Source organism: Drosophila guanche, unplaced genomic scaffold, assembly GCF_900245975.1.
Source record: "Drosophila guanche unplaced genomic scaffold, DGUA_6, whole genome shotgun sequence".
NCBI classification, from domain to species: domain Eukaryota; kingdom Metazoa; phylum Arthropoda; class Insecta; order Diptera; family Drosophilidae; genus Drosophila; species Drosophila guanche.
In genome coordinates, this window is record NW_022995754.1 from 3,924,599 (window position 1) to 3,937,593 (window position 12,995).

At 46.9% G+C, this 12,995-nt stretch overlaps 3 protein-coding genes across 11 annotated transcripts in view; 2 read left to right on the forward strand and 1 right to left on the reverse strand.

Moving 5' to 3' along the window:
• LOC117588911 (supervillin) overlaps positions 1 to 12,995 on the reverse strand; it is a 123,798-nt gene that overhangs the window by 13,659 nt on the left and 97,144 nt on the right. For all 9 annotated transcript variants that reach the window (XM_034280470.1, XM_034280468.1, XM_034280472.1 and 6 more), the window contains 2 exons: positions 789 to 1,113; positions 564 to 713 (listed from right to left, as the gene is read on the reverse strand). In XM_034280470.1, the coding sequence (XP_034136361.1) occupies positions 564 to 713; positions 789 to 1,113 (475 nt within the window). The remainder of the gene's footprint in view (positions 1 to 563; positions 714 to 788; positions 1,114 to 12,995) is intronic.
• On the forward strand, positions 7,291 to 9,251 carry LOC117588912 (probable cytochrome P450 4d20). Its single transcript, XM_034280484.1, has 5 exons — positions 7,291 to 7,531; positions 7,598 to 7,984; positions 8,045 to 8,114; positions 8,173 to 8,369; positions 8,435 to 9,251. The coding sequence occupies exons 1-5, from the start codon at positions 7,366 to 7,368 to the stop codon at positions 9,142 to 9,144; spliced, it is 1,530 nt and encodes a 509-aa protein (XP_034136375.1). The 5' UTR covers positions 7,291 to 7,365; the 3' UTR covers positions 9,145 to 9,251.
• LOC117588914 lies at positions 9,859 to 10,808 on the forward strand. Its single transcript, XM_034280487.1, has 2 exons — positions 9,859 to 10,311; positions 10,374 to 10,808. Exons 1-2 carry the CDS (start codon positions 9,892 to 9,894, stop codon positions 10,728 to 10,730), a joined length of 777 nt encoding a protein of 258 aa, XP_034136378.1. The 5' UTR covers positions 9,859 to 9,891; the 3' UTR covers positions 10,731 to 10,808.

Genomic DNA, 12,995 nt, shown 5'->3' on the forward strand with positions numbered 1-12,995 from the left:
ATGAACTACTACGTGAATCTGCTTAGATTTGTTAACGAAAAGTATCAACGCAATGCGAGTACAACGCACACCTTATCTTTGCAATCATAAATCTTTTCGTTGGTGACTCAGGTGACTGCTCCAAATGCATTCGTACTCGTATAAAAGTCACACACCCTCCAACAAAAGCACACCTCCCCCCTTCAGTTTCACTGTTTCAATATCACTTGCACTTTTGGTCTTACATATTATTATGTCATTGCCGTCAGCTTTAACGCTCTGTTGGCATGCCACGAGCAACGCAACGGGCGCATTGCAGAAATACCAACATAGTAGAGGATGAAAAACACGAGTCAAATGTGCAGCAAAACGATAATAAACAAAACGATTAACAATAAGGAAACACTTTACACGCAATTGAAATGGGTATGGGCATACAGAGGCCGAGATCGAAATCGAAAGATCGGATCCATTGCGCTACACAGAGGCACGCATGCGCAGCGCCAGAGGCAGCAGCACCAGCGGCAGATACAAGTTTAACCCAGAGAAGAATGTAGTGGAAATGTAAATGGAAATGAACTCACGTTTACAAAGTTTTCGCGTCGTATATCATCGGTTTCGTCGCGCTTCGAGATGCGTTTCCTCCAATCATCCTCTCCGCTCTTCTGCAGCGCCGCCAGACGCTCCGCAATGGAGGTGGTCTTGGCCATTGAGCGCTGATCGGGACCCATGACCTGGTTAAAGGAAACAAGGGAAAGATCAGAATTGAATGATTAACAACGAACATGGCAATGTGGGGGGGTTCTCACCTGGGTCGATGAGCGACGCACGCCTTGAAGAAACTGGGGCAAAGCGGTGGGATTCGATGTGTCTTCTGTTTGCTCCTCCTCAGCTGTGTGGCTCTTATCTGTCGCTGATTGCGATGAGTGCACTGGTGATTCCTTCGCTGACGCTGACGCTGACGAAGTGCTGGGCTGCTGGTGGCTCTCCTCTTCACCCTTTGCTACATGACGCAACTTGACGAAACCGCTGCCAAGTGGGGGCAACTGGGGGCCAACGATGCTGCCACCAAAGCTGGGTGGCAGAGGTGCTGCTATGCCCGAGTGACTTTTACTTTTTGCAATGAGCGAATTGCTGCAAGATACGAGACAGAGACAAGCGAGGAGTTAGTTAGTGATGATGGACCGTTAGAGGCATAAAGTGTGGCAATTAAGAGAGTCACAGATGCAGATACACTGTGCACCACAGGCCGAATGCTGAAGGCCTCATGCTGCTGCCCAGATTGCACTGCATTGAAAACGTGCGTTTTTCCTCAATGGGTTATTCCATGCTCACAACCTCTCCATCCCCGATGAATGGTGGAAACTCGTGACAAGGCATTTTCCAAGCCACTGATGAGAGGATGAAGTGGAGAGAGAGACCTCCTGCCTTATTGGGGATCTGTTCCCCTGCCCTCCAGTAGAATGCACATCCGATCGACAGGCAGCAGCAGGCTTTTATTTCTGCTGAGATTTTAGTTTGTCTTTTTTTGCACCAATGCCAGAGCCAAAAGTAAACTTTCTCCTTTAATAAGGGGGACTCATACTCATACCCATACCCATACCCCTACCCATAGCCATTCATTGAATGGCCATTTATTAGTAGCGCTGGGCAAGAGTACAGTTTTTTCCTATAGATGGAAATGGAATTTTCTTCTCCAAATGGCGGCTGCTGCAAGATGGGTTATTGTTATGGCTAGGTCTCATTTTTATTGCCAGCTGCCTGCAATCTCGCCACAGGCGGCGGTGGGTTAATGAGGCAAGTTGTTTGGTTGGATTTAAGAAGAGATAGGGGAGGAGGATAATCCACTGACATTTAAAATATGTGCAGCTCGCGGACAGTAGCAGCAGCCTCTTCCCCTGCCATTCTCTCAGTAAATCAATCACTTCAAGCTGCTGTTGCCTGCTGCTGATCTTTAATCTATTCCATATTCTTTCAGCACTTCCATTGATCATCTCAGCCGCTCAACAGAGCTGGTTCTTTGTGTGGCCCAAGAGATTCAATCTATTTCGAAATGCCGCACACTTGCCTGACGTTGCTGCTGCTGTTTGCTGCCTTTTGTAAGCGTCACCGTTATGAGATTTTACACAAAAGTCGCGCCAGATGAATCTCGCATTAGTCATCAGCAACATGTATCGGTATATTCCGGATTCTGGATGGTGTTTGTATCTTTTCCCCCAAAAGTTATCGCACAGCGTGAGTCAAGATGTTGGGGGCCTGGCTTTGGCATTTATACGAGAATATGTTACGAATGGGAATGCGAATACGAGTATAAATATGTGTGTTACGGGTTGGCTAAGAACCGCTAAGAAACAAGTTCCACTTCACTGTTTGGCAAAGCAAAAAAAAAAACGAAAAACGAACCGAAGCGCACTTACAATTTGACAAGAACTGCGTAGCACGTGGGGTTAACGGGGATAAAGGAGTTTAAACTGCTGCTGGTTTTGCAAGAACTGTTTGCACTGCGCACGGTGGAGTTTTACAATCACTGCACACCACGTGTGGGTTTGGTAAGCACTTAGCGAGAGAGAAAAACCAGACACCCGACTGCAAGCTACAACCAATGAAAGACGAATGAGCGCAGCGCAGAGTTTTTGCTGCTGCTGCAGGTCCAAGCATAGTAGGATGGGTTCAGTCCAAGCAGTGCAGATACGAAAACTCCAAATCTGAATCCGAATTCAAATCCGAGGCAGAGGCTAGGCTTCGTTTTGCTGTTTTGGCAGGTAAATGTAAAAACAAACGAGCCGAGACCTGCTGACAGCTAAATTGCTCATTAATTGGGGGAAAATTTTGACAGAAAAACAGAGCCGAACCGCGCGCGCGGACAGGCAGCAGCGCGAAAAGTGGTCAAAAGTAGAGGATGGCCAGGTGTTTAAGCCAGAAAAACTACCTGAGGCAGCCGTACAGCCGAAACACTTTGTCACACTCTTCGTGTCTGATCTTGTTTTGAAGGAGGAAAATCAATCCTAGCTGCAAAAGTTCAAAGTTGAAAGCAAAGTTGAAGAAATCAAAGTAAAAGCTTGGCTAATGGCATAATGGCAGAGAAAATTGAACACAAAGTGGGGAGCAATATCCGGAGATTATCTATGGGTGCAGAGTTAGATATTTGTGTGGGTGAGCCATAGGTCAGAGTGCAGACACGCGCTCCATGGCTGCTCCTCCTGGGCTACGTCTTTTGCCAGGTTTCTTTGATAGTTTTAATGCAATAATTGCCCTTTGGCAAGCGTTTAGCAAGCAATTAGTTTGAGTGCTGGCCACCATTCCGAGGTGTGGCAAGGAGCCAAGGAGCAGCAGCAGAACACACCCGTGCCCATGTGCACTCTGGCAAGTGTTTGGCCAACTGATGGATGTTTTCCTGATACGAATAGGTTTCCTTGCAGAAAAACGTACGAGTACGAACATCTCAAGTATCGCTCTCACATGTTTTGTAATTGAATCTTTCTCTGATGCCGCGATGCCGTAATTATAATTTCTTTTGGCCAACGAAAAAAAAGTGAATGCGAATGCGATACAGAGACTGAGAGTGATCACGCGATCACCTCCAACTCAGTTGTACGGCGCAATGCGGCAGAGAGGAGCAGAGCAGTGTACAAGCCGCCTAATGATATAACAAAATGAATTGTTTTATAAACTATTTGGCGCGGCATAAATGATTGCACGCCATCGCCGTGTGTCGGTGGGGGTCTCTGAAGATGGCTTTATGAGCACCTCGCACGGCAACCATCTCCCAGCCTAATGGAGTTGTAGTCCCTCGTAAATATACAGATCGTTTGAGGTGTTGAAAATGTATGCAAACCAAAAGACTTGCAATGCAAAATCTGTGCTTCTGGTGGGTCGTGCTGTCATTGGCATTGCTCTCTGCTCTCTGCTCTGTGTCAAGTACTTGGTGGCCAGAAATAATAATAAATCAAGGTTCGAGCAGTGTTCGAGTAAGGTTAAAGCCGCAACTCAAGCAAAATAAATCACAAAAATATGTATATAAATGCACATCTCACAGCTAATAATATTTAAACATGATATAAGCCCATACAGAAGCGACCAAGTTGATGGGCAAACCGCAAATAAAAGTTGAACGGATGGGATCGTATCGTATGGCAGACACATGAATCTCTCAGGTGGAATTCAGAGTCATACCAGTGGGAATAAAGGAAGGTAAGGTGAGGCCTCAAGATAAGATGACGCGTCACAATAAGTATCCCCCCCCTCCCAAGAAAAGTAAGCAATAAATCGACTTATGCAACTACATTATGTACGTACGAGTATATGCCCCACAGACAAGAGATTTGCTTTGCTTTTGGCACAAACTCTCAAGTGCCTGCAATTTTCGGCCAAAGAGAGAGAAAGAGAGAAATTACTCAAGTGACAATTACTCTCAAAGGCGTCAAACAATTTAATGAGTGAGTGAGCAGTGGACGAGTCTAATGAAGAGCTCAAACAATGGGAAGAGAGATGTCAGAGATGGCTAAGATCGCAGTGGAGATTCAAGTTTGGGCTTTGGGCAGGGGCAACTCTATGAAGATTGCGCTCCAACTCTTGACTTTCCCACGCCGCACTGCCACAAGGGGAGTTCGGTGGCAGGCGGTGATAATGATGCAAAATTACAACGTCAACATGGGCCTTGCAACGCGGCTGAGATTTACTCAGGTTTTGAATCGTTTTACACGGTATTCAAAGAGTGGCAAGGGTATGTTGTCTTCAGTCAAAATAAATAACAGAAAATCGGGAATTTAATGCTCAAAATTCTATAAAAGGGAACACAAACTGTGTCTAAAACTTCTCCACCTGCCCTGGACTTGTAAGCAACAGAAAATAGCATCAAAAATTGTTTACAATGTTTTAAACTTAGTCAGGGATAATAAAATTGTCGCTTTACTTCACTGTAGACAGAGTTTTGCTTTTGTTTTTCTGTGGCCCCTGGAGATTTCATTAGTCACTGACCTTCTCCCATTGTCGCACCAGCAAAAGGTTTAGTTTAGTAACAAAAATAGTTGCCAACATTTAAGTTTTGTTCGGTTTTTAGCGGGGGTTAAAAGTCGCAGCCTCACCTCAAGTTCAAGGTGTCGCCGTCGCGTTTATTAACAGATCACTAAATTGGTTTCACTTTAGCCACAGCTACTACTCGTATGCCACACAGCATTGTGTGTAATGTTGGGGCACATTCGAGCTTCGACTGGCTACTTTGTTTCCTCAACGTTCATTCATTTCATTCCATTATGTCAGCTGATTTCTGTTATTTTACGGGCAGGCGCAGTGCACCAGACACGTGCTGTCTGCAACCCCACTGTTGGAGTGCCCTCCACCCCACTCTCCACCCCATTCGATGCATACCAGACATGTTTTTCTTGCCATTTACGCCGGGTTGTCCGTGGCAACCCGAAAAAGCGGAATGGAAATATGCGTCAAAACAAAACTCTCTTCTTTGTTCCATTGTGAGGCAGAGGACTTGCTGTCGATGGGCAGGAGTTAGCTGTGGGCTGATATGGCAGATGGTTTCAGTGGTTTCCCCCCTCCCGGCTAGACGACAGATATCGTACCTCAGCAGAAGTGCGATGACTGCAGCAGCAGCAGCGGAAGCAGGAAACATGCGTATTTTTCGGCAAAACAAACAAAGGAAACCAAGAAACAAAACCCACTCCAGCTTTAGCCCAAGTCTGCAGCTCGATGGCTCCGATGGGGATCTGGCTGTTAGCCTTGGCTGCACATGGCTGGAGGCAGGGGGCTAGCTCTCTGCTCTCTCTCTTGTATGGGCTTCGTTCTCCATGGGGTTGCATTTCGGCTGCTACGTGCCTGTCACTGGATTTCCTTCTCGAGTTGCTTGGGGTCTGGGGCGTGGCGCTTATTGATTGATATCCGGTTAATGGTACTGGGTTTTTCCCTTTTGGGGGTTCCCGCATAATTACCTTTTTGAATGCTCGAAATCATACCATAAAATTCTTACGAAATTCTTCTTTTATTTTTGTTTGGATTTTGATTTTCCCTGGGAACAACGTGAGTCAACGTTTTTCTATCAGCTCTCTCTGTTTCTGTGTCTTTTCCTTCTTATAGATATGATGACGCTCCCGTTTACCGTTTCACGTTTTTCTGTCCCTGTTTTCCGTTCTGTTCAGCGTCATAGAAGTTGCCTTTTTTCTTTTTTTTCTACTGTCTGTGGATTTTGACATTTTGATAACTTGTTTTGGGCTTCTTTGGTTTGTTGTCTTAGCCAGAAAGAGAGCCAAGAGCCCACAGCTGTAAGAATGGAAAGCATGTACGGATGTCATTCGAGTGCCCTAATTGACCGCCAAAGTGAATGTACTTCTTGGCATTGCTTTGTCTCTGTCTGCAAGGGAGGGAGCGGGTTGCGGGTTGCGGGTTGCGCCGCCACTTTGCTTCAACTCCAATGAACTCTGCCGTGAAGTTCAACGAGGTAGCAACAGCAGCAGCTACAAGAACTATCAAGTCCATTCAACTGCCGCCTATGCCTATGCATGTCGTGTCGCCTCGATTGTCACAGCTGTTTGTTCTAGAGCGCCCCGAGCTGGTAGCTTCTGCTGCACATTGCAGGAGAATCTGAAGAGTCAAGTGGCAGCAGTGGCAGATGCGTTGTTGCTACTGTTTCCTGTTCACTCCATGTCAACGCGGTTGCTCCGAGGGTTCCTCTGCTGCTGCATAAATTACAAACCTTTTAATTGTTTTCAACAATGTGGGGTGATTGAGAGCTTTATCTAATAATATCAATATCAAATAATATCAATTAAAATCCTACATTTAAATGCAGTAATTGAGAATCCCCTGGTAATCTTTCTGTTTTTTTCTGTTTTTCTTTGATAGCAATTCTTTCGATTTAAACCTGCTCTCAAACATTATTTTGTAATCGTTAATGCGGTCATTCGTCATTGAAAATAACTCGAAACTGAAACTGAAACTGAAACTGAAACTGTGATGCATTTTAATTATCACTACAATGGAGGCGACTCGTGCTCGTACTGGTTCCTCCGATTAAAACTCTAGCAATATTTTGATGCAAAAGTCGAACTTTGAGCCTTAAAAATGTTTCCAATGTTTTGTTCGCTGACAAAAACCAGTTCTCCCGAGAGGCAGAGGAGAGTGCTATGTCTGATTGCGAGAGAGAATCGTATTCTATATATTTGGATGTCAAAAACTAAACTAAAAGATCGCTGGCGCTTGACGCTTGACTGGTCAAGCGGTCCGCCTCAGCGGTCTGTTATCATTGAACAACTGCGGACTGAACTGGGCTGTGGCAGTTCAACGCGAAACTCGACGGCAAACACAACGCGACAGAGCGGATCTCTAGCTTCAGCTCCAGCTCTAAACTGATTCTAAAACTCTGCCTTTAATCTCTCAACAATGTTGCTGCTGACCCTCGCCATTGGGGCACTGGCATTGCTCCTCAGCTGGGATTTTATGCGCAAGCGCAAGCGTGTGGCAGCCTTCGGGCGGTCCATGATCTCTGGCCCCTTGGCGCTGCCCATACTGGGGAATGGCCTGCAGGGCCTAAGCCTGGGTGCAGAGAGTAAGTACAGCAGTGTACAGTACAGTAAGTCCCCTATAGCAACGGAATACAGCCTGTCCTTTGCAGACATCGTCGATTGGGTGGAAGAATCCTTTCGTATCTATGGCAAAACCTTTCGCATGTGGATCATGGGCGAATCATTGATCTACACCATTGATCTGAAGCACTTTGAGGCTATTCTGAGCAGCACAACGCTGCTGGAGAAGGGACAACTCTACACGTTTCTGCGACCCTTCCTCAACGATGGACTGCTCTTGAGTGTGGGCAAAAAGTGGCACTCGCGGCGCAAGGTCTTCACAACAGCCTTTCATTTCAATGTCCTTGAACATTATGTGGGCATAATGGACAGGCAGAGTGCAGTGATGGTGGAGAAGCTCCAGGAGGTGGCTGATGGCAAGACGGCAGTGGATATGCTGCGATTCGTGTCACTGGCAGCACTGGATGTTATTACAGGTGAGTGGAAGTTGCGATTCTACAGACCTACTGATTCTTATGGATATATTCCTCATTTAGAGGCCGCAATGGGAGTGCAAGTGAATGCCCAAAGTGATCCCAAGTTCCCCTATGTTCAGGCGCTCAAGAGGTACGTTCTGTAGTCCCCTCTTTGGTTGCTTGCCTGATCTCTAGCTCTCCCCCTGCAGTGTCGTTTACATCCAATCCGATCGCATGTTCAAGTTCTCGCAACGCTACGACTGGATCTTTCGTCTCACCTGCCCCGTGTTGCACTACAAGCTGCGGGGGGATATTCGCATCATGCATGACTTCACCAACAAGGTCATACGCGAGCGACGCGCTACAGTGGAACAGGCAAAGGCCGACGGTAGCTACAGGCCGCTAAGTAAGTGAACCTACTTTATGTACAATCAATCATGACTCTGAGACGCTTTCCACACACACACACAGGTCTGGCGGATCCCAAGATGGGTGGTAAATCGCAAATGGCGCTGCTGGACATTCTGCTGCAGACCACCATCGATGGGCAGCCTTTGAGCGATGCCGATATACGCGAGGAGGTGGACACTTTTATGTTCGAAGGCGACGACACCACCAGCAGCGGCGTCTCCCATGCTCTGTATGCCATCTCCCGACATCCCCAAGTGCAGGAGAGCATCCACAAGGAGCTTTTACAAGTTCTGGGCAACGATCCTTCGTCGCCAGTCACCCAATCGAAGCTGCAGGAGCTCAAGTATCTCGACTGCGTGATCAAGGAGACCCTGAGGCTGTATCCCCCAGTGCCAACCGTCGGTCGATACACCACAAAAGAGCTACAGATTGGTGGACATACTATACCCGCCAATACGAGCATCTATCTGGTCCTCTACTTAGCCCATCGCGACGCTGAGCACTTTCCCGATCCGCTGGATTTCAAACCGGAGAGGTTCTTGCATGCAGACTCTGAGAATCGGAGGACCTTTGCCTATGTGCCGTTCAGCGCGGGGCCCAAGAACTGCATTGGTCAGAAGTTTGCAATGCTCGAGATGAAGGCGCTGATCAGCAAGCTGCTGCGATGCTACGAACTGCTACCCCGAGGGGCAGATGTCAGGCCAATGATAAACTTTATACTGCGTTCACCCAGTGGCATTAATGTGGGTTTGAGGCCCAGAAAATCCTAAGAATTACAGCAGGAATTACAGCAGGTGTCGGGTGTGGTTTTGTGATAGGCACTATAAGTTTTAACACCTAATTTAAGATGTAATGTAATAAAAGACTACTTTACTTATCCATTTTATGCAGGGTTATGTGTATTTATAACTGGTTTAGTCATCGCCACATCAATATTTTATTACATCCACTCGAGGGCGCAGTGCGACTCATCCGGCGGCGCCTCAGCCTCAGATTCTATCAATATTTGCACAGAAATTATAGAATTAGACCCTCAAACAAACAGAATGCTATCTTTGCTTTGACTTAACTGTGGGCGGAGGTTTACCCTGGGATAATAACTAAAGCCCCCCACCAATTCACACCGTTTTTCAATGGAGAAAGACTTTCCTTTTCCAGCTGGAAGGAAGTGGAATATAAATCCATAAAAACAGAGCAGTAAACTTCTCAGTACCAATGCCTGTAGTACATATATCTTCTGCTTAGAACTTTAACTTTTTATGCCCAATGTTTATCTTTGGTTTATCTTGCGTGGGAGTCAAAAAGATAATGCGGCAAGAGCAATTATTGCAAAAGCAAAGCAGATTGCAGATAAGCATTAGCATCGCGAAAAAGGAAATCATATAACCAGGGGCACGGGCAGGGGTACGGGTGCGTTATCATCATCCGGCCAGCCAGATATCGGGCCTATAAAAGGCGTTAATGCGCCAAAACTAGATCAGTAGTCTCCTAGTAGTCCTCCTGCTACCGTGAAAAATATGTCTGCTGCTCGTGTCGTCTCCCCGCTGTTGCTGCTGCTGCTGGTGTGCGCTGCTGCTGTGCTTTTGGCTCCTGCCGCGGAGGCCATCAGCCGGCCACTGCCGCCTTATGTGGGTCTGCCCACGCAGGATGGCCTCACGCATTTGTTCCTCAACTCCCGGGTGACACGTCGCGATCCCATGGCCTCGGTGGCCTGCTTTGGCGGCTACATTGGCGAGTCCAATCAAATCGCCGAGATCTACAGCTTCAACTACAGCACCTGTGCCAACGAGGCGCAAAACTCACGCAAGGGCATCGACAGCGACTTCATACCCACTCGCAGGACCATCGAACGTTCGGCGGGGAGAGTGTGCGAGGATCTGAGGAAGTGCAACAGTATCAATGGCACCCTGGACTCTTTCAACTGTCATGCCACAGTGGTGAGTACATCAAAAGAGAGAGTTTTCCCTTTGAATTCGCATTCTAATCGGACTCCCATTAGGGCTCCAACAACACCGTTGCCACGTACAGCATCTCGGGCAATGCCTCAGAGTCTGCCAGTCTGCTGCAGGAACGTTATCGTGTCGTGGAGCTCTCCCATGAGCAGTGCATCCACAAGGCCGAGCGACGCTATGTGGAGGCCACGGCCACCAACTACAACTATCTGCAGGCCTGTCTGGACGGTCGAGTGCAGCCCAAGCCCATGCCAGTGCCCACAACTAGCACCTCCACGAGCACCTCGACGACGACGACCACAACCACGACGACTACGGAGGCACCCACCACGGAGCCAGCCACGGAGGGGCCACCCTTCAATGTGGAGGATCAGTTTAAGCAGCTTTTAAACTTGTTAAACTAATGTTTCGCTCGGGTTTAAGCAGGATTCGTCGTCGTGCTCATTAAAGAGTGTAAACAGTTTGCAGGCAAAGGCAAAGGACAATCCTTGGGTAAACATTCGCAACAGGATATTTCCACCCCTTTTTGGCTGGGCAAATGAATTAACCCCCAAAAAGCAGGAGGGTTGCAGCGCAACCAGTCTCAAATTTCGCAAATGGCAAAAATGAAAAGAATTAGCAAGTTCCCATTGCCATTTCCCCCTAATGTCAGCCTGCAGTTAATCTTTTTTAAACCCATACTTTAAAGTTTAAACAACTCTCTGCTCTCGCTGTCTGCTGGCCCGTAGCCCCGCTTGATTGATGATTGGATCTGTGGAAGAAAGGTCTTCAGAGGTGCGGTGCACTGGGGCAGCAATCTTCCGCTTTCAGCACCTTCAAACTAACACACGTAAGTTATTTATGATTAATGCTTCAACGAGAGTTTGGTGTGGTGTGTGCCATTTGAGGCATAATTCAGCACAGATCGAACAGATCGGTAGATCTGCAGCAGAAATATTCCACCATTTATGGGCAATGAAAACCAAAGTGGAACCAGAACCATTGAAGCTATGCCGCCACCGCACTCGACTCGCACTCGACACAACCTTTTCTTTTCTGGTCTGGCAAACACGTTTTGGCTTTTATGGATTGTCTTCTGTTGCTGCTGCTGCTACCTTTTAAGGCATGAACTATGTATGTGGTTGGTAGGGCCTGTGCAAAGACAAAGACCCAGGCCTGACCATACATGAAAACACCTGTTTGTAGCTCTGCAGCAAGTGCCTCATTTATTACAGCAATTGGCAGTGGCACTTCAACATGGAGCCCAAGGGGGCACAGGTATTCTATCTATTTGTAATTCCTGGAATGCGATTGCATCCAATCTCGACTCGTATGCGTTTTATTGGTGTCTCAAGAAAAATGCTGTTAAAATTGCTGCGCCAGCCAAAGAGAGGGAGTGGCCGCGGGTCGGGCCGGGCTTGGCCTTCTTGATTTCTAATTTATTTTTTCTGTTTTTCTATTGCTGCCTGCGAAAACTAATTAAAATGCAACTTGTGGCAAGGTGTTTACGATGTGGGCTCTTTAATTGCCAGAGAAATCCACTTGATACATACGAGTGTGGCAGAGTGCAGAGGGGAGTGGCAATGTTCCTACAGAAATTAAAGAGAGGCAATAAAAGTTGATTAATTAACAAGTACAGAGTAGCAGCACTTCAATCTCACTCTCTCTCTGTTTATCTCCTTTCTCTTAATTATTTTGGCATTTACAAATTTAATTGATTTGACCAAAAGTCAGCGCTAAAAACATTATTCATTTGTCAGCTGATGGGCATTACTCAATACTCTTTTGAAGGAGCATTCTCCATGCATTGTTAGATCCGGTAATGATTTGTTTCTGGCACGTATGACCCATAGCAGAACCCCAACCAGCCCTCTCTCCCACTCTCGACGCCACAATTTACGCGCTTCATTGAGCTTTGGCTTTGGCTTTGGCTGTGGCGTTGGTTGTGCCTCCTTCTCGCTATTTCTGGCTCTGCATCCATGCATGGCGAAAATCTAAAATCTGAGGCTTGTCAACGGTCCAACACAACACAACAGATGATCAGCAGGCAGACCAGGCCAGCCACCTACTCGGAATATTATGCAGCAACAAACGAGTTTTTCCCCCTCCCGTGAACTTTTCATTTTCATTTGGCGGGGGAACAGGCAGCAAATTGGGGAAATGTGTTAATAAAACGTGAGAGAGTGTCAAAGAGAGAGAGAGAGAAACGCAGTCGCTCGAAGAGAGAAAGAAAGAGTGTAGAAAAATGGTCAATAAATATTTGCAATTATTTTGCATAAATTAAATGGAAAACCAAAAGGAGGCTGTGGCTGACAGTATGGCCAAAAGCCGGAGGCGGTCGCTGACAGGAGGAGAAGAAGGAGAAGAGGGAGGCACTACCTCTGTGACCAAAGGAAGGGGCAGGCAGAGGGGCGCTTGCGGTCTGACAGTGTGGCCAATTAAGGCAAAAGTTGCAAGTGCGATGTGGCGTCGAGTGTCGCCCCGAAAACAGACACAAAGAGAAAAATGTGGACAAAAATGTAAAGATTTACATATGGAGGGGATCGAATGGTTGGCACCCTTGAGGGCATCTATTGAGCTATGGAAAATACCCATAAATGTTGATTTTTTTTTCTTTCGAAATTTCGCTTATCTGCCAAGTTTTGTCCCCTTTCTGCCACTAATCAAAGTTGGTGCAAAGTTCTCACACG

What these genes read in the sequence shown, in the direction of transcription:
- LOC117588912 (XM_034280484.1), top strand. Translation starts at nt 7,366, where the DNA reads ATGTTGCTGCTGACCCTCGCCATTGGGGCACTGGCATTGCTCCTCAGC. An exon ending in CCTAAGCCTGGGTGCAGAGA is followed by an intron (nt 7,532 to 7,597) that starts GTAAGTACAGCA and finishes TGTCCTTTGCAG; the next exon opens with ACATCGTCGATTGGGTGGAA. An exon ending in CGGTAGCTACAGGCCGCTAA is followed by an intron (nt 8,370 to 8,434) that starts GTAAGTGAACCT and finishes ACACACACACAG; the next exon opens with GTCTGGCGGATCCCAAGATG.
- LOC117588914 (XM_034280487.1), top strand. Translation starts at nt 9,892, where the DNA reads ATGTCTGCTGCTCGTGTCGTCTCCCCGCTGTTGCTGCTGCTGCTGGTG. An exon ending in TCAACTGTCATGCCACAGTG is followed by an intron (nt 10,312 to 10,373) that starts GTGAGTACATCA and finishes GACTCCCATTAG; the next exon opens with GGCTCCAACAACACCGTTGC.